Source organism: Phacochoerus africanus, chromosome 15 (genome assembly GCF_016906955.1).
Source record: "Phacochoerus africanus isolate WHEZ1 chromosome 15, ROS_Pafr_v1, whole genome shotgun sequence".
Classification (NCBI taxonomy): domain Eukaryota; kingdom Metazoa; phylum Chordata; class Mammalia; order Artiodactyla; family Suidae; genus Phacochoerus; species Phacochoerus africanus.
The window spans coordinates 51,701,649-51,725,585 of NC_062558.1; the positions used below are offsets into that span (position 1 = coordinate 51,701,649).

At 62.5% G+C, this 23,937-nt stretch overlaps 2 protein-coding genes across 5 annotated transcripts; one reads left to right on the top strand and one right to left on the bottom strand.

Moving 5' to 3' along the window:
- The first annotated feature begins 1,755 nt into the window (after positions 1-1,755).
- ZDHHC8 (zinc finger DHHC-type palmitoyltransferase 8) lies at positions 1,756-16,325 on the top strand. Of its 4 annotated transcripts, none has more exons than XM_047760470.1 (11): positions 1,757-1,956; positions 8,142-8,263; positions 8,436-8,593; positions 8,672-8,844; positions 9,043-9,145; positions 9,590-9,681; positions 9,838-9,979; positions 10,184-10,304; positions 10,377-10,486; positions 11,683-12,683; positions 15,412-16,325. In XM_047760470.1, the coding sequence occupies exons 1-11, from the start codon at positions 1,853-1,855 to the stop codon at positions 15,722-15,724; spliced, it is 2,439 nt and encodes an 812-aa protein (XP_047616426.1). In that variant the 5' UTR covers positions 1,757-1,852; the 3' UTR covers positions 15,725-16,325. The 4 variants fall into 4 exon arrangements, with proteins under 4 accessions (XP_047616429.1, XP_047616426.1, XP_047616427.1 ...); XM_047760471.1 differs by lacking the exon at positions 15,412-16,325 and adding an exon at positions 13,726-14,887 and having other exon boundaries at positions 1,758-1,956; XM_047760472.1 differs by lacking the exon at positions 15,412-16,325 and adding an exon at positions 14,304-14,887 and having other exon boundaries at positions 1,758-1,956.
- A 648-nt stretch (positions 16,326-16,973) lies between these two features.
- Positions 16,974-19,160, bottom strand: CCDC188 (coiled-coil domain containing 188). Its single transcript, XM_047760880.1, has 9 exons — positions 18,627-19,160; positions 18,378-18,485; positions 18,133-18,237; positions 17,982-18,038; positions 17,811-17,870; positions 17,642-17,706; positions 17,424-17,481; positions 17,248-17,297; positions 16,974-17,160 (listed from the first exon to the last, which is right to left on the bottom strand). The coding sequence occupies exons 1-9, from the start codon at positions 19,158-19,160 to the stop codon at positions 16,974-16,976; spliced, it is 1,224 nt and encodes a 407-aa protein (XP_047616836.1).
- Positions 19,161-23,937: the final 4,777 nt, after the last annotated feature.

Genomic DNA, 23,937 nt, shown 5'->3' on the forward strand with positions numbered 1-23,937 from the left:
AGACACCCAATCCTGCCAGCACAGCAAGGGTGTCGAATGTCTGTTTTGGGCTCTGGATACAAAGTGAATCCCACTTGTTGTAGAACTCCAGTCTGGTTTCCCTTTTGAGTGACAAGATGTGTCTCCAGGGGGGGAAACCCTGAGTGAGACAGCCTCTCCCTCAGTGGTTGTGACCAAGCTGCATTGAAAACTGATGACTGGGTGAGCAGGGACACTTTGAGGTCCCCTCTGAGCCCCTGGCCAGGCAATTCCCTGTTTTGTAAAATGGCTGTTCCTTTCTAGGTCAGTCCCTTCCCTGCAGCTTGGCCAAACTTTTTGCTGTGGCCATCTCACCTGAGACCTCCCTTGCTCAGACAGTTGGCAAGACCTGGTCAAAGGAGGTGTACACCATTCCTGCCCATGGCCAGCTCTCCCCACACAGACCTGGGCCGCAGTCTGTCCAAGGCTACCAGAGGTAGAGTAAGGGGTCTGTCCTGCTTGCCTGTGGGCCCTGGGCTTCTGCAGTAGGCACCCCGAGGGTAGAGGCTACAACTGGGGAGTTGCAGGAGGGGGCCATCACTGTTTCTGCTGTCCAGCAGCTGCTTTTGTGCCCCACCCCACCCCAGTCTGGTTCCCAGCCCAGCTGGGCTGGGACCTTCATAAGGCCCGTGTCCAGCCACGGAGCCCCAGGGCCTGTGCAGGATGGCCAGAGGAGGTGGCCACTGGGCTGCACGGGGTTCTGGTTATAGAGAAGCAGTTGCTCAGGGCCCTCGAGGGGAAGGGCTCCACATGGATTCCCACCAGGGCAGGGGCTGATGGGTCTTGGTTTCAGAGCAGAGGGCCCTGAGGACCTGTTGGAGGGGACAGACTCACTGGTCCTCACTGCAGCCTGTAATTTGCCTCAGCCCCTCTCCTCCCAGAGGCTCTGGGTGGCTGCTCCACTAGGAGGCCAGTGGGCCACCCTGCTGCTGGTCCACCCACACTGCGAGGCCGCTGGTCCACCTTAAGTAGCTTCAGGGGTGGTGCTGGCGGGTGGGATTTCCTGCAGGAGGTGGGTCCGCCCACGGGCCAATCCGAGGCTAGGGCAGGGTGCCCAGCACCTCTGGAGGGGCACTGCACGCAGTCCTGGGAGGCCTAGGGTCCCACCCACACACTCGTCACCTGCAGGGGGGAGAGGCCATTTGGCCTGAAGGCTGTGAGGTGGGCAGGGGAGAGAACCAAGGTGCCTCTGCAGTGTTGCAATAATCCCTCCTCTTGAATGCCGGGGCAGGAAGAGGCTCCAGACAAGAGGGACCTGGCCCTATTCTGTGGCAGTGTCACAACCCCTCACCTTCCTGAATGCTGGGCGCAGGGGTGGGATGCCCTCCAAAGGAGGGACCTGGCCCCATTCAGGAATAGCTCTCATCAGGGCCGTCAGCCGGCTCCTGGGAATGTGCTCCCCCCAGGGACAATGTCTGAGAGGTTTAGTGGAGAGTCTGCAAATGGCCCAGGAAGGAATGTAAATGCCACAGCGCCAGGACTGCAGGTTGGAGATGGGCCCTGGCATTGGCTGTGTCCACTGGGTGGGCAAGACCTCTGGGGCATGGCCTTTCGGGCCACAAGAAAAGTCCCCACCCCTGAGAGGCCCTGGCCAACTACCCCTCTATCGCCGGGAGGAGGGTCGCCAGAGGGCCCCTCCCCGGCCCACAGCTGCTGCCGGCCCACGGCCGCTGCCGGTCCACCTTAAGGGGCGCGCTTACATCAGCACGGCGTCTCCGCCGCCGCCCGTGGGGTGGGATTTCCTCCGCTGCCGCCGCTGCCGCCAGGGTCCTGCCCGTCCAGCCGGCCCCGCCCGCCTGGCCCTGGGGAGGGATGCGGCGGCGCGGCGCCCAGGATGCCCCGCAGCCCCGGGACGCGCCTCAAACCTGCCAAGTACATCCCGGTGGCCACAGCGGCTGCGCTGCTGGTCGGCTCCAGCACCCTCTTCTTCGTGTTCACGTGAGTCGGCCGCGTCGCCGGGGCCAGAAGGGGCAGGGCTGCACTCAGCGGGGGGCACAGCCCTGTGGGACCAGGGCAGGGGCTGGGGCACCAGGGCTCTGGGTGATGCAAACCTGCACCCTGGGCTAATGCCGATGCCCTGAGTGTGCCCATCCTGGGAGCCAGAGCCAGGTGAGTCCTGGGTGTGAGGGCACTAGTGGCCAGCAGGCACCTCCTGAGTGTGCCAGGCAGGCCCTGGGTGTGAGGCACCAGGCCCGGGCAGGGAGTCTGTATAGGGGCTGCCCAGGATGTGTGCCGCCCTGCCCTCCCCACAGGCTGCCTGAGGGGACGTGGGTGCCCAGAGCACCAGCCCTCCCTGGGAGTTGCCAAGGGTGGCTGTTGGGCACCTTCCCTGCTGTCCAGCCCCATACCAGAGCCAAGTTGTTCCCGCGTAGGTGTGGTCTGGCCCAGCTGCCACGTGCCTGCCCTTCGGCCACCACCAACGCTGGCCTGGCAATGCCCTCTGCCTTCCCTTGACCTCCTTCTCAGGAAGGCCCAGTGGTCTCAGCTGGAGGGCCCAGGCCCAGCCACACCCAGGGACACTGGCTGTGGTGGACTCTGGGACACTTGAGGCAGAGGGCAGGCAGGTCCTGGACCCCTGAAGCCCAGAGCAGGTGCTGACCACACAGTTCCCTCTGCAGGGCCGTGCCCACCCCCACCCCAGGGCTCCTCAGGCACAGGGAGGGGCCAAGGGCCCCCAGGCTTCAGCCACACAGACCTGAAACCATCTCTTTCCACAGTCCCAGGCTCAGTGACAACCTCTCAAGCTTTCCTGGGGACCTGAGGCTTGGAGTGGCTCCCTAGCCAGTGGGGCAGTTCTTCCAAGGAGGGTCAGCCCCTGAGCACAAGAGAGCCCAGGGCAGGGGCGGGCAGGAGCCAGCCTGGCACCCTTTCTTTCACCTTAGCAAGGGCGAGGGCTGTGGCATGAGAATGGCAAGGCTGCACTGGGCTCCTGGGGGGTGGGCGAGCCCCTACCTGGAGGCTGAGGCCAGTGGGCATCACGGGCTGCCAAGAGCATGTTTAAAAAAGGCCTGTGTGGACGGGCTTATTTCTGGCTTTGGCGAGCAGACGTGTTCTTGTCACTCAGATGCTGCTGGCTGTGGGGCTGTGGGCAGTGGGCGCAGGCCAAGATGGGGACGTGTCTAGCTGGGGCTTCCAGAGGGTGGGGCCAGGGCAGGGGTCTTGGGGGAATCTCGATCCTGCTTTCTGACAGCCAGTCCTGGTTTCTCACTCCCCGAGTGCAATTCAGCATCTGTCCTCCTGGTTTTCAAAGTAATACATGTTCTCTGTCGAGAACTTGTGAAATGCAGGGGAAAAGTTTAAAGAGAAATTGAAATCAGCCAACTCCAGCGAGCCCGCCCACAACCTCTCCCCCTAGGTGCTCCCCAAAGAGTGCTTGTCCAGAGACTTCGGTGATTTCAGAGGGTCCCCACTCCCTGTGAACTGCACCCTCCCCAGCTGGTGGGCCTGGAAGCTGCCCACCTTCCCTCTGGGTGTGGGGTCCTGAGCTCAGTAATGGGTGCTGAGAGGTGCTGGTTGCCTGGGGCAGAAGAGACATTCCCTGCGTCCTGCCCCGAGTGACCCACTCTGCCTGAAAGGTGGTGCAGAAGGCGGGGGTGCAGGGGTGCTGTTTGGGGTCCATGTGTAGTGACCATCTTACTGAGTGGCAGGGCTTCTGGCACCTGAGCCCACATTCCCTGGCTGAATGGCCACTGAGGATCCTGGTCTGCTTGCAGCTGGCTCTGCTGGGCTCCTCCGAGGCACTGGGATTCCTGAGGGGGCTCTGCTGGGTGGCCCCGGCCCATTGATGCTGCCCATGGAGAGCTGATTCTGGGCAAGCAAGGGACCAGGCCGTCCCCTCCTTGGGACAGGCCTCTCGTCACCCTGGCCCCCATACCTACAGACCCAGGCCCAACACAGACTCAGATGTGCTCTCCAGGGCCCGCCCTACCTGGTCTTGGTGCATTCTCTCATATTCCCTCTTCTCTGCCCTTGGACTTCACTGGAGGCTGAGTGGCCCCTGGCCCCCCTCTCTACACTCAGTAAACACAAGCTCCCCCCTTCGAGGCAAGACCACAGGGGCAGCAGCTCCTGGTGATACCCAGGGTGGGTGACCAGGCCTAGGGGACCAAGGACACCTTCCCTAGCTGAGAGGCTAGGACCTGTAAGACATTAAAAAATGTCACCAGGAGAGGCTGGGGTGTGAGGAGGATGCCCGGGGTGGGGTGTCCTCCCTCTGGGGAGGGCAGCATACCACAGGGCAGGTTCCCAGAGGCCCTCTTTCAGGAAGCCTTCCTGAGTTCTTGGTACAGTCCTGCCCCCCTGGGCCCCAGAAGGCCTTCACACTGTGGCTCAGCCCCAGGCCAGGCCTCTGCCTCTGCTCCTCCCCCCTCTTGGGGACACCTTTCCGAATGACAGGGACGCTGTGAACATCAGAGGGCCAGGGCTGCTTGACAGGGGACAAAAGCCTGGGGCCCACGCTGGGCCATCTTATTCCTGTCCGGGGCCATTTGGCTGACTTCTGGGATATCATGGTGGGTCCCCAGGTTGGGCCCGAGCCCTCCCTGTGCTCAGAGGTCCAGTCAGGCCACAAGGCCCAGCCTAGGAGAGTGAGAAGTCCAGCCCAGACCAAGCCAGACTGTGGGTTGCCCAGGTGGATGGAGCCGCTGGCAGGGACCCCGTGGGGAGGGGGAAACTTGGTGTGATCCCCTTGCCTGGAAGTGCTGTGTGTGGCAGGGGCACCCCTGCCCCTGAGCTTCAGCTTCCCCATCTGCTCAGTTGTATACAGGGATGGGATGGTTGGCGCACGTGGTCGGAGGACCTGCCTAGCTGGACCAGGGCAGAATGGCCACAGACCCTCTGGTCCTGGGTGTCCGGTGCATGAGTGTCATTAACCAGAGTTAATGAAGAGCCTGATTTAAATGAAGACGTCTTGAGTTAAAATTTTCCATTCCGCATTTAGCTATGGTGGCATGCTACCCTGCAGAACCCCCATCCTGCTGGGCGGTGTTTCCCTCTGGCCCAGGTGGGCCCATGGCAGAGGCTCGGGAGATGGGGGCTGGCGTGGGGAGGGCTGGAGCCTCTGAGCTACCCTCAGCCTACCCTCTGGCTACCCTCAGCCCTGCCCTGGGCTTGCAGGTGGCTGCAGCCAGCAGGGAGAGTCTGACCCCTGCCTGGCACAGCAAGCCTGGAGCACACCAGCCCTGGGGGAGAGTGGGGTGTCCCTCCAACCCCAAGGGCAAAAAGGTGCATCTGGAGCCAGGCACAGACTCAGGTGTGCTGGGTGGTGCTGCCTGCCCACAGTGCTTACCTGGTCCACAAGACAGAGGGAGAGGTCCAGAGAGGGTCAGGGTGTGGGGTTAGTGGAAGAAGGGACATCTGAATCTGTGTGTAGGAAGGAGAGTCCAGATGTGCCATTGTGTGCACGAGTGTGCATATCTGTATACACAATGTTTACGTGACTTACATGTTGATACACATTGGCATACATGTGCCTGTGTGTGATCATGTGTGCGTGCATGTATGAATGCCTGTGCAGTGTGCACATGTGTGCCTGGAGCATTGGGTGTGTCTACATGTGTCCTACACATGTGTGCATACATGGCCTGGTACGTTCATAAGAATATGTGTGTGTGTCTGCACGTGCCTGTGTGTGTTCTTTCATCGTCTCTGCTACCCAGCTGTCTCTGGGCCCCAGTGCCACTGGCTAGTGATCCAGTCACTGTTAGGCATGACCCAGGCCTGGGCCCCCCTTATAGCAACATCCTGGGGACAAAGGCCACCTGGGTGAGGCGGGGGTGACAGGATGCATGAAAGTGCCTGATCCCGGGTCTGAGAACCTTTCCCCCCACCAGCTGGCTAAACACCCGCTAAAGCCCCACCCTGCCCTCCCCTGGTATGCTCTGCCCAGGCATGCGGAGGGTGGGTGGTACCCACCCTGGATAGAGGCCATCCAACCCCTCTTTGCCAACTTTGCTGTTCCCCCGAGGCCTAAGCATGTCACTCAGGGCCTCCAGCTCACGCGGCCTGCAGGGGGTCACTGAGGCTCAGGGAGGAAAAAGCAGTACGTGTTGCCAGGGCCAGTGGGAGTAGGAATTCAGTCCCTGCCTTGAGTGACAAACCCTAGGATATGAGCTCCTCGTTTGTAAACGGGGGTGACATATGAGCCCTCGATCCCCACATGGGAAGCTGGGAAGGTAGCATTCATGGTCCAGTGCGCAGGCCTGCTGTGATGATGGGACCATGTCACGGTCTCAATGTGTCCTACCGCACCTTGTGTCAGCATGTCCATCCGAGGACGGCTGGCCCCAGTGCCCCCCAGTCCCCTGGCCCCTTCCTCTCCCAGGGCAGGCTGGCTCCATCACGTGTGCCAGCACAGGTGCCCAAGAGCCCTGTTGTCCTTCTGCACAGACAATGCAGCCTTCCCTCTCCAGAAGGTACATGGGGAGCCGGCTTGTACTGCCAGGGGTGTGGACTCTGGTGCTCTCACCTTTCTCCACCGGCATCTGGGTCTGGGCCCCCTCCTACCCTATTGGGCAGACAACACCTCAGGGGCCCACTGTCATCCTGCCAAATGGCATTGGATCAGAGGCCACAAACACACACTGAGCACCGTCTGAATGCCAGGCTCCAGCACTCAGGGATGGGAGTGTGGAAGATGTCTGCCTAGGTCTCCTGGCGGGAGTGGTGGAGGAAGGCCTTCCCTGCAGAGGGAACCCATGTCCTCAGGCTGTGCTTCTAGCTACACAGTAAGTCCTGGGAAGAGGAAGGGGTAACTCACGGCTCCCAGCCTGCAAGCGAGCTGCCGTGGGAAGCAGAGTCTTAAAATAGCCACTTGCTTTCCACTAAAAATAGAGAAGTTCTGCTGCCATGGAGGTGGTTGCTGGGGCGGCGGGGCTGGCTCCCGGCCAAGGCTGGCGTGGGTGTGCCGGTGTGGCCGGTGTATGCTGGGTGGCCTGCAGGGCCCTGGGCACCACTCACTCTGCTGGTGGCCATGAAGCCTTATCCTCCTGGTCAAGGCTGGTGTAGGGGATCCCCACCAGCCCCTCAAATCCACAGAGGGCCTGATTGTGTGGAGCGAAGCAACCCCACTGGGCGCTCCCTGCCAGTCACCACAGCCATGGGAGAAACAGGGAGCCAGAGGCCAACTGGTACCCTAGTAGGCAGACTCAGGGACCCTTGCAGGGTTGGGGCTGGGGGCACAGGCCACGTGCCCAAGGACTGATGGGTCTCCACAGAGGGGACTCTGGTCAGACCCTGTGGGGAGATGCCCTCTGTTGCAGAGTGTCCACCAGGGAGGGAGCAGATCTTCGCAGGGAGCCAGTAGTCTGGGAAGGCTTCCTGGAAGAAGGGGCAACCTTGGAGCCAAGTGCTGAGGGGCGATATAGGGGTAGGGAGGTCCCCACACTTTTAGAGTCCCCAGGTATCCTGTACAGCCATATGGAGAGTAAGGTAACAATCAAAACAAGAGGCTGCCTGGGTGGAGACACACCCTGGGCTCAGACCCTGAGTCTGCACCCCAGGAAAAAGCAGGCATGACCCCCAGGCATTTACAGACTGAGGACTGGGGCTCCCCACACCACATCCTAGAATATCCCTGGTGAAGGGGTCCTGCCAAGCTGGGGACAGGTCTGGGTGAGGCCTGGGGCTGACCTGAGCTGCCCAGTCCATCACTGGCCTCTGTCTGTCAGAGCACATGGGCAGAACAGGCTTCTTTCCTGTCCTGGGCTCCTACCCATTGTCTGTGTTCTCCTCAAGGCAGGGGACCCAGGAAAGCTGCCCAGCTGGGGCAGGAGAATGTAGCTTGGCCCTGGCCACCCCCACTTAATGGTGTGACCCAGCCCATGGGCCTCGCTGAGCCTCAGTGTCCTCAGCTGGGGGCTGAGTTCCTAACAGCACTTGGGGGTGGCCGGAACCAGAGGTGGCACAGAGGAAGCCTATGCACAGCCCCATGAGCAAATAAGCAGTGACTGAGGGGTAGAGCTCTCCCAGCCAGCCTAGGGAAACAGCTTCTCCCTGACGGCCACACTGAGCCCTAGTGTTGAGACCTTGAAGGCCCAGCCTGGACTCATGTGGCCATGCCTTATTCTTCTGCCCACATACCTGCCATACCCCCAGACCTAGCTCTGTCGTGCTGTCCAACACAGGTGCCCATGGTTGACACGAGCTGTGTCCCCAGCTGTTCCCGTCTACAATGGCATCCTCTTCCTCTTTGTCCTGGCCAACTTCAGCATGGCCACCTTCATGGACCCTGGCGTCTTCCCCCGAGGTAGGGCTTTGTGCTGATGCAGCTCATGTGCTCACTTCTGCTAGAGTGTGAGTGGCTGATGTGGGAGATCCTGGCTGGGAGTGGGGATGGGGGTGTCCTTGTGGGTGGGCTAGCTGGGGAGGGGCTCTCCTGCCAAGAGGATCACTTTCTTCCTGCCCTGGCCGGCTCAAAGCGGACGAGGACGAGGATAAGGAGGACGATTTCCGGGCCCCTCTGTACAAGAATGTGGACGTGCGGGGCATCCAGGTCCGCATGAAATGGTGCGCCACCTGCCACTTCTACCGCCCACCGCGCTGTTCCCACTGCAGCGTCTGTGACAACTGTGTGGAGGTGACCGCCCACCCCACCCCCCTACACTCACCCCCACCCTCCCACCCCCTGGTGCCCTGACGCGCTGTTTCTGGCCAGGACTTCGATCACCACTGCCCCTGGGTCAACAACTGCATTGGGCGCCGCAACTACCGCTACTTCTTCCTGTTCCTGCTGTCTCTCAGCGCACACATGGTGGGTGTCGTCGCCTTTGGCCTGGTCTACGTGCTGAACCACGCAGAGGGACTGGGTGCCGCACACACCACCATCACGTATCCTTGGCCTGACCACAAGGCAGCATAGCGTAGGCTGGGCATGTGATTCACAGGGGAAGTCGAGGCTCCAAGAGTGGGTGGGCAGCCCAGGGGCTGGGTCATCTTCCCTGAGTGGGAGGAAGGGAGGGGTGGGTGGTTTGTCCACAGGCACCTGCTCTGGGTCCTCGCCCACGGCCATTGGCCTTAACGGGCCAGCATGGCTGTCATGTGTGTGGCTGGCCTCTTCTTCATCCCTGTCATCGGCCTCACGGGCTTCCACGTGGTGCTGGTCACTCGGGGCCGCACCACCAATGAGCAGGTGCAGACCCTGGGGGGCCGTGCCGGGGGTGGGGGGATGGACATGGGATGGTCCCCACAGGCTGAAAGAGGAGCCTGGGCCACACAGGGACTGGAGGGTGTGGGTCAGGGCAGGGCCACGGGAGCATTGGCCACATGGCCTGTGCAGCCGGGGTGGGGGAAACTCTGGGCCTGGAGATCTTGGGTGGAGTTTGGGATGTGGGGTGTTACCTGCCCTGTTCCCTGCTCACTCCTACCTGTGGGCACTGCAGCCACCAGTGAACCAGAGGCCAGAAATTCCACAGCTGCGTGCAGGGGCAGGCCCTGGTGACCTGGTGGGGGTGTGCACCCTTCAGCTGACCCTGCCCCCTCGCTTCTGAGGAACCCCAACGTCCCTGCCTGTCCCCCTGCCCTCCTTGGCTGGCCCCTGGGTGGCCAGGCTGGCTGAGGGGTCCCATGTCCACAGGTGACGGGGAAGTTCCGTGGGGGCGTGAACCCCTTCACCCGCGGCTGCTATGGGAACGTGGAACATGTGCTGTGCAGCCCCCTGGCGCCCCGGTGAGGCCCGGACGGGTGTCCAGGGGGCCTCTGCTGGGTTGGGGGGGGGCAGACCCTCAGTCTGATCCACTTCTACTCTTGGCAGCTGGGGCCTTGCCCTTGGCATGTATTCAGGCCAGGTCATCCTGGCCACTGACCCCTTTGCCCCTGCTGCAGGTATGTGGTCGAGCCACCCCGACTGCCACTCGCCGTTCGCCTGAAGCCACCCTTCCTTCGGCCAGAGCTCCTGGAGCGAGCGGCACCGCTCAAGGTCAAGCTTAGTGACAATGGTCTGAAGGCTGGCCTGGGCCGCAGCAAGGTGGGGGCCCAAGGGTGAGGTAAGGGATGGGGTGAAGGTCAGACTCCTGGGGGCATGAAGCAGCCAGGTTGGAGGGGCCTAGAGCAGAGGGGAGAGCCAGTGGATTCTAGGGAAGGGTCTAGATTCTAGGCCCAGGAAAGCATTCCCAGTTAAGCCTTGCTCCTGGCCTATACCCTGCCCGACACTGACCACTCCCCTTCCCAGTCCAAGGGCAGCCTGGACCGGCTGGATGAGAAGCCGCTGGACCTAGGTCCGCCGTTGCCCCCCAAAGCAGAGGCCAGCACTTTTGGCAGTGACCTGCAGACCCCACGCCCCGGCAGTGCTGGTGAGGTGAAATCGCCAAATGGAGGGAGGGGCTTGGACGGATCCCAGCCTGACCACGGTTTATCTCCTCCAGAGAGTGCCCTGTCAGCGCATAGGACCAGCCCCCCAACACCTGCCATGTACAAGTTCCGGCCCACCTTTCCCACGGGTCCCAAGGCACCCTTCTGTGGGCCTGGTGAGCAGGTGAGGAGGCCTAGCCCTGCCCAGAGGTCCCAAGGCTCCACCCCAGGAGGACCTGCCTTCAGGAGGTCTCCCTGAGGCTCCCCAGGTAGATCCATGTGAGCCCCGATTCCCCTGAGTCCTCACGCTGGAAGACCCTGCCTGGTCACAGAGGGTGTGGGCACACCAGCTGAGGCTGGTGGAGGGGAGTAGAGTAGAGTGTCCTGGGAGGGGCTGGCGCAGGCAGTCACACCCCCACCTCCACCCCCACCCCCACTCCCACTTTAGCCAGCTGGCCTAGGCATGGTCCCCAGAAGCACTGTATGGTAGCCCGCGTGGAATTCTACCGTTAGTCACTCCTCTGGCTCTGGGGAAGACTTCAGAGAAATCTGGGATTATTTGAGGAAGCACACTTATTTTCTGCATTCACATGGAGTAGTGGACAGACCTTGTGCCCTAAGGTTCCCAGGTTGCCTACCTCTCTCCACCGGTGGCTGGGCCAGCACACCTAGACCAGCCCTCTCTTCAGGGAACCCCTTCCAGGACCAGTGTCTTACCTGACCTTGCCTAGGGCCTGCTGGTCTGGATAGTGAATCTGGCCTCCCTAACCAGTCTGGTGGCCCTTCTTGGGAGTGGTGGGCTTTAGATGGGGTTCTTCCTTCCTGGGATTGTCCCGGATCCCACGGAGAGTCTGACCAATTGGCCAAGTGCCCTGAGGCCACACATGTCCCCACCCAAGCACCTTCTGGGTTCTGAGGTTCCTCAGGCTCTTGTTCCAGGGCAAGCCCCTGTGCGTCGAATCATGGAGAATCCAGGAGACCTCTCCTCCCTGTTGCTGTGGCTGCCCCCTGGGCTGGGGGGCTCTGAGGGCACCGCCCTGGTGTCTGCAATGGTCTGCTCTGGCCTTGCACTGCCCCACCCTCAGCCATGGTGTGCCTGGGAGAGGGCCCTGGGTTGCTGGGGGTATCCAATCTCCAGAGGCTGCCCCACGTCCCCCACCCCGTCTCTGGGAGGTACTAGGCCTGTTCTGCTCCACACTGTCCTGCTTTCTTTTGTGGTGGACAGGGGTAGCAGGCTTCTGGGAATAGCTTGTTGGTTGTACCTGCCATCTCCTTTTGATGCCACCAGGATGGCAACTTCCAAGTGGGCACATGGCACCTGGTGATCAAGGAGGGCACGGTAGGTGGGCAGAGGTAGACATGCTCCATCGCTCCCTGCAGGTCACGGGAACTGACTCCCTGACGCTGGGGGATGACAGTATCCACAGCTTGGACTTCGCATCGGAGCCCAGCCTGGACCTCCCTGACTACCCACCTGGTGGCCTGCATGCAGCCTACCCGCCATCCCCACCCCTCAGTGCCGCTGACACATTTTCAGGCGCCTTACGCTCCCTGAGCCTCAAGGCCGCCAGCCGGCGGGGCGGGGACCACGTGGCCCTGCAGCCCCTGCGCTCTGAGGGTGGCCCCCCAACGCCCCACCGCGGCCTCTTTGCCCCCCACGCGCTGCCCAACCGCAACGGCAGCCTGTCCTATGACAGCCTGCTGAACCCTGGCTCACCCGGGGGCCATGCCTGCCCGGCGCACTCCTCAGCTGGTGTGCCGGGTTACCGCTCACCCTACCTGCACACGGGGGCAGTAGGTGATCCACCGCGGCCCCCGCCCCGCAGCTTCAGCCCTGTGCTGGGCCCGCGGCCACGGGAGCCCTCACCGGTGCGCTATGACAACCTGTCCAGGACCATCATGGCCTCCATCCAGGAGCGCAAGGACAGGGAGGAACGTGAGCGGCTGCTGCGCTCTCAGGCTGACTCCCTCTTTGGAGATTCGGGCGTCTACGATGCACCCAGCTCCTACAGCCTACAGCAGGCCAGTGTGCTGTCCGAGGGCCCCCGAGGCCCTGTGGTGCGCTTTGGCTCCAGAGACGACCTGGTGGCTGGGCCTGGCTTCGGGGGTGCCCGCAACCCTGCCCTGCAGGCGTCGCTCTCCTCACTGTCCAGCACCGTGAGCCGCGCTCCGCGGACCTCCTCATCCTCCTTGCAGGCAGACCTGGCCAACAGCAGTGCCCCGGGGGCCAGGCCTGCCAGTGGCTCACACAGGTCGCCCGCCCGCCAGGTCCCTCCGTCCCCGCCTGGCACACCCCGTTCGCCCTCCTATGCAGGCCCCAAAGCCGTCGCCTTCATCCACACGGACCTCCCGGAACCACCGCCCTCGCTAGCTGTGCAGAGGTGGGTGCTTGGGGTGCAATCGGCTGCCTGGCCACCTGCTGGGCCTCTTGGCCGAGCACATGTGGGTTGCCCAGGAGGCCTGAGGCTGCCTAGCAGGGTGGGCCTCACCAGCCTCTGAGGCTCCTGGGAGCCTGTGTGAGGGTAGCCTGGCTGCAAGGATTCCCTGGCATGTCCAGGACTGGGAGCAGGAGAATTTGCATCTTGATTCTCCCTCAGCTGGCACAGACCCAGTGCCTGGGGTCCCTGGGTTTCTTCCTCTGGAGATAGTGCCTCTATCCCTCTCCAGAAGGTGTGAGGGCCATCACCCCACAGCAAAATATGCCACCCTGTGGTCCTGGCCCTTGGTGGGGTACGCAGCCCCAGGAAGCCAGGGTGTCCTGCTCAGAGATGGGGAGATGAGGCTTGGAGGGGGCAGGCGGGTCCTAGGCCTCCAACGGGTGGGTCAGGCCCAAGTTAAGAGCTGAGCACCTACAGTGTGCTGGGCCCCATGCTGGGAACATTGGCTCACTAGGGCATTACTCACTGCCATGCGTGCAAGCTCATTTGGCAAGGAGGTCCCTGTTGGTGGCAGCTATGAGGCACCCAAAGGAGGGAGGGGCTCCTGCCCCTGGGGAACATTTGGGTAGTGAGGTCAACAATATTAAGGACAGCTCCTCATTTTCCTGGAGGGAGCAGGAGAGGCCACCTAGTCACCATTGGGTGCCCGAGCTAGGGGCACCAGGTCAGAGCAGGGACCAGGGACTCGCCTGACCAGCGTCCACCTGGCCTCCCTCTGTCCCATGGTCTGTGCCAAGGGGCCTGGGAGGGGATGACACCATTTGACATCTGTCTGTCCTGTGACAGAACAGCCCTCCCCTGCAGGCTTGGCACCCCCTCCCATTTCCGTGTGGGCGCTTCCAAGCTCAGGGGCAAGGGCTGCCCAGGGCTCTGTATGTGTCCGTGTCCGTGTCCTCTGTCCTGTTGCCTCCGCTGGCCTGTTGCCTCGTCCTGAGTGTTCCCGTGTTCACTGTGTGCATGCATGTATGTGCTTATTTTGATGCAGGGACCACCCTCAGCTGAAGACCCCCCCAAGTAAGCTTAATGGGCAGTCCCCAGGCCTGGCCCGCTTGGGGCCTGCTGCTGGCCCCCCAGGGCCCTCCGCCAGCCCCACCCGGCACACGCTCGTTAAGAAGGTGTCCGGCGTGGGTGGGACCACATACGAGATCTCGGTGTGAAGGAATGACTGCCACCTGTCGCCAAGGTGCCGTGGGAGCCAGGACCCCCCAGCGGCTGCCCCCTCCCAACTTCTCTGCCCTGGGAGAGGAGGCCCAGGCTTGGTGTGGACGCATCGGCGGGAGGAGAACCACGCCTCCACGGGCCTGTGCTCATCCTCAGCCCGTCCATCACTCATCTGCTCACCAGGGCACGGCTGGGCCAAGGGCCACGAGGCTGCAGGATCTGTGTGCTGGTGGCCCTGCTCCCAGGAGCTGGGGCTACGAGGGTCGTGGACTGTACCTGTGCCCCCTGTTGTCACCAGGCCAGTCCCACCCACTTCCCTTTACAGATGGGTCACTATGGTCCAGAGCTGGGCCTCCCAGACAAAGGGCCCGCACCGACCTGCCCTAACCCATTGCCTTTCAGGGCCTCGCCGGAAGCTTGTAGCTGGGCAAGCCCAGCTCTTCTGCAGGGAGTCCAGGCCCGGCTCGCAGGCACCCCGCTCCGGGACTGCTCTGGGTTCTGATGGACAGGTGGACAAACGGACAGACGGACGGACAGCCAGCTGTGGGTGGGGTCCCAGCTCCGTGTGTCTCGTCTCGCCCAGCTGGTGGGTGCGTCCCATGTCTGTGCGCTGAGCTGCCATGCCACGTCCCATGTGTTAACGCTTGGGCCCCCGTGGGCCCCACTGCCCGGAAACTCGCTTTAATTGAAGCCTTAACCTCTGCTTTATGCTCTTGTGGGAGGCGACGGGGCAGGGGAGCAGGTGCAGGGGGCTGGACGCCGCCACGGGGCCCTCTCTGCCAACTGGAGACCCCCACCTGAGGCGTGTACAGTGCAGGCCCCTCTGGAGCCCGGGGGCCCAAGTGGGAAGCACATGGGGGTGGGGTCGGAGTTTTGTCTGGCTCCAGGGACCCGAGAGTAAGCACACGGCCGCGTCTGCTTGCGTTGTGTCTGTTTTATGTTTTTATATCTACATCTATATATCTATAATTTTATTAAAAAAAGAAAAAGAGTCAGTTTGATCCTTTCCTTGAGCAAGGCCAGGGGCTCTGGGTGGGGGCAGAAGGGGTCAGGCCCCGGGAGAGGTGGAGAGGTGGTGGCTGGCAGCCTGGGCGTGGGCCTCCTGCATGGGCGTTTCCGCTGACTTAAGCCAAGTTGGAGGCCAGGAAGGTGGGGACTGGCCGCTGGGTCTTTGAGTGACAAGCGTGAGGCTCCCTGGGTCTGCGTCATTCCTGGCAGTAACAGGGCATTTGGAGAAATGCTGGGGCCCATGGGGTCCCGGCAGTGGAGGGGGTGCCTCTGTGGGGGCCACTGCCCCATCCTGCAGCCACATGGGGGTGCCCCTGTGGGGGCCACTGCCCCATCCTGCAGCTGCACTTTCTGGAACTCATCCCCTGCCCCCACCCCCACCAAATGTCTAGGTTCAGAGACTGGGGGCTGGGGCAGGGGCTGGACTGTGTGGGAGGCCAGCAGGGCCCCTTGCTGACCTCCACCTTTCTGCTTCTCTCTCATGGGACGCTGCGGCCCGCAGGGGGCGGATCGGCACCTGCAGCCGTGGATGGGGGCGGCGTGGCCAGCCCAGGGTGCCCCCCAGCCTGCACCTGTGCCACCTTGGCCTCCCAGAGGACCGCCCACCGCTGCGGGCCCCTTGGAGTCCAGCCACTGGGGCGCCCCCGCGTGGGGCTGTGTGCCGCCTGCATTCGGCTGCCTCCAGCCTTTTTCCCAGCCTCTCAGGGCCCCAAGCGGGTCACCAAGTAGGCGACTCTGGGGCCCAGGAGGCCAGGCTGCCACGGACCCTTGGATGTGGGGTGGGGTCCCCTCTCCACCAGCCGCACCTCGACTGACCCCAAGCCCACCAGGGCCCGTGACCCTGTGCCCTCCCACCTCAGGAAGTCCCCACCTGTTGCAGAGGCTCCAGCACCCCAGGTGGCGGCCCTGGAGCTGCTGGGACCAACACAGCCTACCCGGGTGTCATGTCTCCACCTCCCCGCCTGATCAAGCACTTTATATGGCGCTTCTTCCCCAGGGAGCCCCAGCCTCTGTGGGCTGGGCTGGGTGGGGGGGTCTCAGGTTGCCCCTGCAGATCACTGCACTCCCCCGTTCCTGTATCCAGCACATGAACAGATGCCTTAACCTCCTGGGGCCGCCAGCCTGGTAGCCCTGCCTGCCAGGGAGGAGGAGACCTAGGCCAGCCCAGAGTGGTCCTGCTCACGGCTCTGCCCTGACCTCACCTGGGCAGTCTGCACTCCCAGATGTTACACCTGGGACCTCAGAGGGCCCTGCAGTCCCTAGACAGCTGGGCCTGGATGCCCCAGGGGCAGGGCGGAATGCCCTATTTCTCCCACCTGGGGATGAGTAGCCACAACGCTCCTCTCTATTGTTCTAAAAGGTATCCCCCGTCCCAGTTTAATGCACTAAATAAAAATTTTAGTGTTACCACCATGACTCTGTCCACCAATGCAGTCCCCCTATCTGGGCCTTGGGCAGTGCCAGGAGGCTGGACTGGACAGGGACCTGGGTTGGGGAGGGAACAAGATCAGGGGATGGGTTGGTGTCTGGGTGGGTGTGGGAAGGGACATGGGTCATGCGAGGGGTATGAGGCTGCTGGGTCAGCAGAGCAAGGCTGAGACCCTGATCCCTGAGGTCTGTCTGCTTTGGACGGCTCCAGGCATGAAGCCTGAGGACATCACTTTCAGGGGAGCCACGCCTGCACACCCACCACTCAGGGCCCTGGGGTGGACAGGGGGCATCCTGTGAGGAGGCTACTGTCCCGTGCGGGGAGGGGCTGGGGGGAGAGGCAGGGGCGCTGCCCTGAGGGACCCTCCACTTCAAGATCTGCCTCAGAAGGCAGCAAAGCTTGCTGCTTCCCGCCCCCGTTTCCATGGAAACAAGCTTGGAGGCTGCATGTGTCATGACTATATGTCCAGCTGCAGGCCCAGCCCTTGGGACAGACCCCACCTCCACCCTTCTTCAGGGCTCCTGGCAGGGACGGTGCGTGGCAGTGCCATGGGCAGGGTCTGGCGCGGCCGGTGGGCACCCGGGGCAGTGCCGGCTACTTGGCCTCCTCCTCGCTGGGGCCACTGGGCCTCTGGCCTAGAAGGGCAGGAAGTCGTCCACCTCAAGGCGTAGGAATGGGCCTAGCAGGGCCCGGAGCTTCCAGACGGCGGCGCGGCTCAGCAGGGGCGGCACCAGCCCCTCGAATGGCGCAGGGTCCACCACGTACACGTAGGCGGCGGTGCAGGCCAGCAGGGTGCCCAGCAGCAGCCTCAGGGCCAGTAGCCTGCGGGCGGCGGTGGTCAGGGGGCAGGGGTGCCTGGGACAGTCCCTGGGGATGGGGCTCTGCCCATTGGCTCACACGTTGACCTACCAGAGCTGGCCTCTGAGGCCTTCAGGACATCCTGGCTGCAGCCGTGCCTTCTGCAGGACAGGGGCCAGGTCAGCAAGCTCCTGGTCCCCCCAAGGAAGGATAGGCATGACCGTCACCGGGCTCCTCCTCCAATCCCCATGGGGCCTCCAAACAGATGGTGTGGGGTTGGGGCTTACCCCTATGCAGGCCATCTGCTGCTCCTTCCTCGCCTGGGTGCGGCACTGGGCCCGCTCCCTGGGTGGGGGGCCACACAGTCAGTGCTGTGAGCACCCCCCACCTTAGCTTGGCAGCCGTGGAATGGTGCAGTGGAACTGGGGACGGGGAGGGGTCAGGGATTTGTCCACCCCGTCCTGATTCCGCCCCCTGGCCCCGGACCCCCTGCCCCGTGCATCACCCCAGAATCTCCAGCTGGATGTCTTCCATCTGGTCAAGAACACCCCGGATGTCCTTCTTGAGGTTCTGGGGGCAGAGGAGGTAAATCCGGTCCCCTATGTGTTTGCCCCTCACCCCTGCCACCCAGTCCCTCTTGCCTCCCGCTCTGGGTATTGCCCTTTGGGACCTACCAGGAGCCCGGTGGCCTGGTTGTTCAGGGCCATGTGTACCTCAGCCACGCCATCCCACACCTGGTGGGAAGGGGAAAGCTGAGTCACACCCCCAAGTGTGGGACCCACGCCGGATACACCTCAAAGGGGGTCCTCGTCCCCAGCACCCCCTTCCACCCTGTAGGCAGGCACCTCGGTAATGGCCATCTTCTTCCTCTCAAAGGACAGTCGGATCTGCTGCAGCTCGTTCTATGGGCAGGTGCAGTGTGGGCAGAGGCATGGCCAGTGGGGGGTCTGCTCCTGTCCAGTCCCCCTGCCCACCCACCGGCAGCCCGGGGCCCACCTGGGACTGCTGCATGAATGACTCTTCTCCCCGGCACAGCTCCTGCCGCAGCAGCTGCAGAGGGGCCCTGTCCTCCAGGGGCCGGGCTCCAGCCTGCTCAGGGGGCTTCAGAGGGGCCCCCGGGTCAGCCTCAAGGCCATCAGCAGCATCTGTGGTCATGGACTGCTTGAGAGCAGGGGTGCAGGTGTAGTGCATGAAGCCACCAGCCGCTCCCACAGCTGCCTGCGGTCCTGCTGTGTACTTACCCAGGCCAGGGCCGTGCAGCTCGAGTGCTCTGGGCACAGGGACAGGAACTGCTGCCCGGGCCCCAGGAGGGCCCCCAGCTGCTCCTGCAGGTCCTGGTTCTGCCTTTTCTGGGGATGGGGCAGAGAGGTAGGAACGCCTGTCATAGCCACTTCTCAGGGGGAGGCTGGGGCAGCGGGGCTGGTGGTGGAGGGAGCGGTGCCTAGGGCCTATGTGCCTGTGGCACAGACAGGTGGCAGGGCCACACTCACCAGACTCTGGTTCTCCTGCTCCAACTGCAGGAAGGACTGCTCTGCGGGACCCAGGGGTGCATTGGGGAGCTGGGAGGGTGGTGCCCTGGACAGGGCCGGGGTCCCAGCTCCTGGGGGCAGGGGCGGGCACACGCAGTGTCGGGGCCCTGAGCTGGGCCCTGCTCCCTGCCTGGATGTCCTTTGCTCTCGGCCTGGGTGTAGAGGCCAGCCCCATTCCAGCCTGGCCTCTGTTTTTCCTTGTCTTGCACCCACTGCCTCTCTTGCCCTCTGTCGCTGCATCTCTCCCTCTTCATTTGTGATAAAGCTCCCAGGTACCTCCCCATCGACTCTGGGCACCCCAGCCCCTGCCACTGAGGCTGGGAAGGGCCTGGCAGACTCCACTGAGTGGGTGGAGCTGAGAGGCCCCAGGCAGGGCCACCTTACAAAGCCCTGGCAGGGTGGGTCCAGGCATCTACCATGGCTGCTTGAAGCTGGAGGTTGGGGACACTGGGGGTGGGAGTGGCCACAGGGTCCCAGGGTTTTTGGCCCTTCCATACCTCCCTGTGACCCCTTCCTGACCCCAGGTCCAGGCTTTGGCCTGGCCCGACCTGCCACTCTCTTACTGAGGGCCTTCTGGGTGTCACGGCTCACAGGTGCCTCAGGGGCACCTGTCACAAAGGCCTGGATGTGGCCAGGGAGGTCATAATGGACTGGGGCGGTGGCCAGAGCCAAAGCCAGTAGGGCCCCTCCCGTCATGTCCCTGTTCCTGAAGTAGCCTCAGCTGGTCACCCCCTCTGCATCTTCCTTACCACACCTGGCTCAGCTAATTTCTTACAATGGATGGCAGATCACGCAGACACGTGGCTAAAACAAATTCCCACAGCCACAGCAACCAAGTGCCCAGAGCAACCCTGCCCAACCTCGAGAGCCCAGGGGTCGAAACCCTTTGGGAATGGCCACAGGACCACACAGCCTCTGTCTTCACACAGGAGAGACCACCGTACCACCTGGCTCTTTTACCTGATGCATCTCCAAGCTTTTATTTTATTTTATTTTATTAATTTATTTTTGTCTTTTTGCCATTTCTTGGGCCACTCCCACGGCATATGGAGGTTCCCAGGCTAGGGGTCGAATCGGAGCTATAGCCGCTGGCCTATGCCAGAGCCACAGCAATGCCAGATCTGAGCCGCATCTGCAGCCTACACCACAGCTCATGGCAATGCCGAATCGATCCTTAACCCACTGAGCAAGGCCAGGGATCGAACACGCAACGTCATGGTTCCTAGTCAGATTTGTTAATCACTGAGCCATGACGGGAACTCCACCAAGCTTTTAAAAAGTCCTTTATTAAACATTTGACGGTCCTGCAAGGACAATTATTATCTTCTTTGTAGGTGGGGAGCTGAGTGTCACTTGCCCAAGAATTGTTCAGTGATGGAACCAGTTTCCCACTTGCTCCTCTCCATGTCAGAGGCCTTTTTAGCAACTGCAGGGTGTACCCCGGGTGGAGCTGATTCAGGCTGGGGTGCTTTCTCCTGCTTCTTGCACCGGCCCAGGATCTGCCCTACCCCCGCACCCCTGCTGCTCTGCACCCCCTGCTGCACAGCCTCTTCTTTGTCCTGTGGAAGCACATCCTCAGAAGGTGGGTTGGTGGACACCCCTGGGCCTGTGCCACATAAACAGCCATAAAGCTCTCGTGAACACACTGATAGAGGAGGGGGTACGCACTGTCCACAGGCTGTGACTGGCTTAACGTGTGTGGCCTGGACCCAGAGTGTCCCTCTGTGTTCACAGGATGGGTGCGTATCTGAGCAGCATCAACAATAGGCTCTGCTGGGGAGGCTGGGAAGGAGGGGCCTGGAGCCCCATGCAGCCGTCAGGGGCCCCCTGAATGTTCCTCCGATCTGACCAGCCAGCTGGGGGTCTGCTTAGCTGCCAGGGGCAGGGAGCCTCCAGCCCTCCACGGGTTCAGGGTCTCATCTCAGGTACCCTTCTGGGGGCAATGTGAGATGGAAACCGGCAAAGGCTTCTTGGAGGACCTGTGGGGTGGGGCAGCCACAGGGAAGAGGGACCTGGGGGAGGGGACAGCACTCTGTCAGTGCCACCAGGTGCCCAGGAATGTCCAACGTGGAGGGCAGAGCTCTTCGTGGAGACTGGGCATTTGCCTCCATACTAGCAGCAACGACACTGCCGAAACACGGGAATGGCTGGTGTGGGCCTCAATGCCACTGGACACCCAGGTAGGCTGTGGGAGGGGACCCCGGGCACCCAGTGAGGTGCCTGGGTCCCACCTGCCACACACCCCGCCCATGCTCCCAGATGCACCCTTTTCCCTGGCTGTGTCCCATCTGGGATGCTTGCTGGTGGCTCGGAGCCCAGCCCTGAAGACCCCAACTCCCTGAAACCTTCCTCACCCCCTCCCTGTGGTCCTTGCGATGTGGCCCTCAGCTTGAGAATGGCCCAAGTGGTGGGGGGCTCTCAGAGGAACCCCAGCTCTGGTGGCATTTCCACAAATGGAGGCACGCTATACAGAGCATCCTGCAGGTGCCGACTGGGGCTGGAGTCTGCGTTGAGTCCGCGCTCCAGGATCCCACGCGGGGTGGGGATAAGTCTACACCCACGGATTTCCTGGCCGCTGTGTGGCTTGAGCATATTGTAGGGAGCGCCAGGCCATGGCCGCTGTTGCCAGGCAGTGTGCACCTCCCTGGACGCCAGTTGCCATGGCAGCCGCTTCCTGTCCAAGTTGCCATGACGCCCAATGGCCTCAGGGAGTCTGAAGCTTGTGAGCAGGGGTTGGGCTGTGGAGGGAGGAGGTGAGGAGCCCTACACCCTTCCTCCCCTGTCCAGTCTTGTGCCCCTGCCAGGACTCACCTTGGTCTCGACATTCAACGCCCGACACTTATTTCCCAATGTGGGAAACAGGCATGGAGTGGATGGAACTCAGGGTACCTGGGCCAGCCTCAGCCCTTCAGGGGGAGCCTGTCTCTGTGGCTCCTAGCACAGGCTCCTGGCCCAGACCCTTCCCCTCCAGGCTCTAGAACCACCCACTTGCCCCACAGGCCCTGCAGGCTTCAGGAGCAGCCCCAGGCTGGGGCCCACCCTCTTCTCCAGGGCTGCAGGTCCCTCTTGGGACCTTCCCTTCCCACAGGGCCTGTGCTCTGTTTGTAACAGGCCTGAGGCTGGGACCCATGGGGCTGCAAGGGCACAAGCCAGTGGCTGCACTCAAAGCAGGAGGACAGGTCCACTGGGTGTGGCTGGGTGAGGAGGGCCGTCCTGGGGAGTGACTGCCCCCACCCAGGGCCAGAGGGCAGGTGCACTCCAGGCAAGTGGACACAGGCTGCTGAGCAGCACTGGGTGGCTCCCCTCTCACTGCAGCCTGTGGGGCAGTCCTGTGGATGGAGAACAGGCCTCCGAGGGTGGGCCCTGAGAATGAGGGGCAGGTGAAGGTGAGAGGAGGTGGTGGGGGGCCAGGCAATGGGATCCCCCCATGGTGGTTCTATTTCAGAGGCCCAGGCTCAGAGTGGGTGCGTTCCCCCATGTCCTCCCTGTCTGTGGGGTGACCAAGCAACTCCCAGGGCACTGGCTGTGGCAGGCTGTTATCTCCTCTTTCTGGGTGACTCTCTGGACGGCTACCTCTCACTCTTAAAGTCTAAGAATCAGAAGAGATAATAAGAATGTCAAGGAAGACACTCAATAAATTACTGTTGGCTGGGGTGCTGAGGGCTCCAGGCTGGGGAGGTGGCCATGCTGGGGCCCCTGCACCCCAGGGGGCAGGGAACTGGAAGTGCCCACCCTGCCTGAGCCCGGGGACCCCTCCAAGAGGATCCCACTCAGCGAGGCTTACCCCCTCCTTGTTACCCCCTCCTTGATACCCCCATCTGCCCCTGCTAGCCCAACAGCTGTGCCTGGGAAGCCAGCGTGGCCAGAGTCCCTGACTGTCAACTTCACCAGGTCCTTACTGGGCCCAGAATTCCAGACATCTGCCCACCCCACTCTTGCCCTCTGAACCTAGCCCGTGCTTGCTGGGAGCAGCTGTGTTGAGCCGTGAGCTCCTGGGCTGTCCCTGTGTTCACAAGCTGACAGGTTGAGTGAGACCAGTGGTCAGAGGAGGGGTGGAGACCTTGGTGCCCCTGCTCCTTCCTCTGAAGGACACCCCATGCTCTCCCTAGGATTGACCACCAGATGGAGCCACCACCCTGCACACCAGCAACCCCAGGCCTTGGGTAGGGGAGGAGCAGAGGTGGCTCCACCCAGGCCAGGCTTCTGGCAGCCCTGGGGTATCTGCAGTTCCACCCACTGTAGCCCTGAAATAAATAATGTTGGGCCCTCTCCCTCCTCATCAGGGTCCCTTGCCTGCTCCCTCCCCAGGGCTCCCAAGGGGCTTCCTCAGTGTGGGACCCTCCCCACAGCCCTGGGAGGGTCCCATGTTGCCCCATTGTCAGTGGGCAGCCCCAGCTGGTATAAGGGGGTTCCAGTTCACCCTGTGGGCTAGGCCAGAACATGCTGGGGTGCTGGGAGAAGAGAGCTCAGCTGTGGGAGGCAGGCTGGTGTGTCCAGGACCCTTGGATCCAGCATGGGGGGCTGGATGGGGTCACTTGTAGGGCCTCCAAGGTGCAAACCATGGGGTAAGTCACTTGGGAGGCTGTGCAGGAGGCCAGGAGGGAGGCCTGGGGGGCTGTAAGAGTCCCCCCCCCAGGCGTGACCTCGGCCCCTAAGACAGCAGTGGTGGCCGTGTGAGGGTGGGGGTCACTGGCGCTCTGTGCCTGGGGCAGAGGGCCTGCTGGCAGCAAGGCCCGGCCACACTTTTGAAGTGACCACACAGAGCCAGCACAGAGAACAAGCCTGGAACCATCTCGCCCCCCTGCCCTGACCATCCTTCTCGCAGCATCAGGTGGACACACCTGATGTTTGCTTGTGAGCTGGGGACAGAGGCATGGGGATTCTTGGTGCAAACTCCCCAGCCTTGGGACCAGACCCCCAAGGCCCCAACCTCTCAGGCCCGGCTGGGGTGCTGAGGGCTCCAGGCTGTGGAGGTGGCCATGCTGGGGCCCCTGCACCTTGGAGCCAGACCAGGGGTCTGGGCTCTGCCCTGGTGAGTTAGGGTTTTGGAGCACAGGGAAGGATTGATTGCTGTGAGTGATGAAGTTGGCTGTCTGGATCTGGGCGGGGGCTCCTGAGGGGTGATGTGGGCAAGGCATGGGCATGGGCTGTGGGGTCCTGGATTGGGGACAGGGCTGTGGCTGGAGGTACATGGGGTTTCTTGGCCCTGGGCTCGTCTCTGGGAGACTGTCCCTTTAGCTGCAATTCCTGCATGGCTGGGAGGCTGTGATGG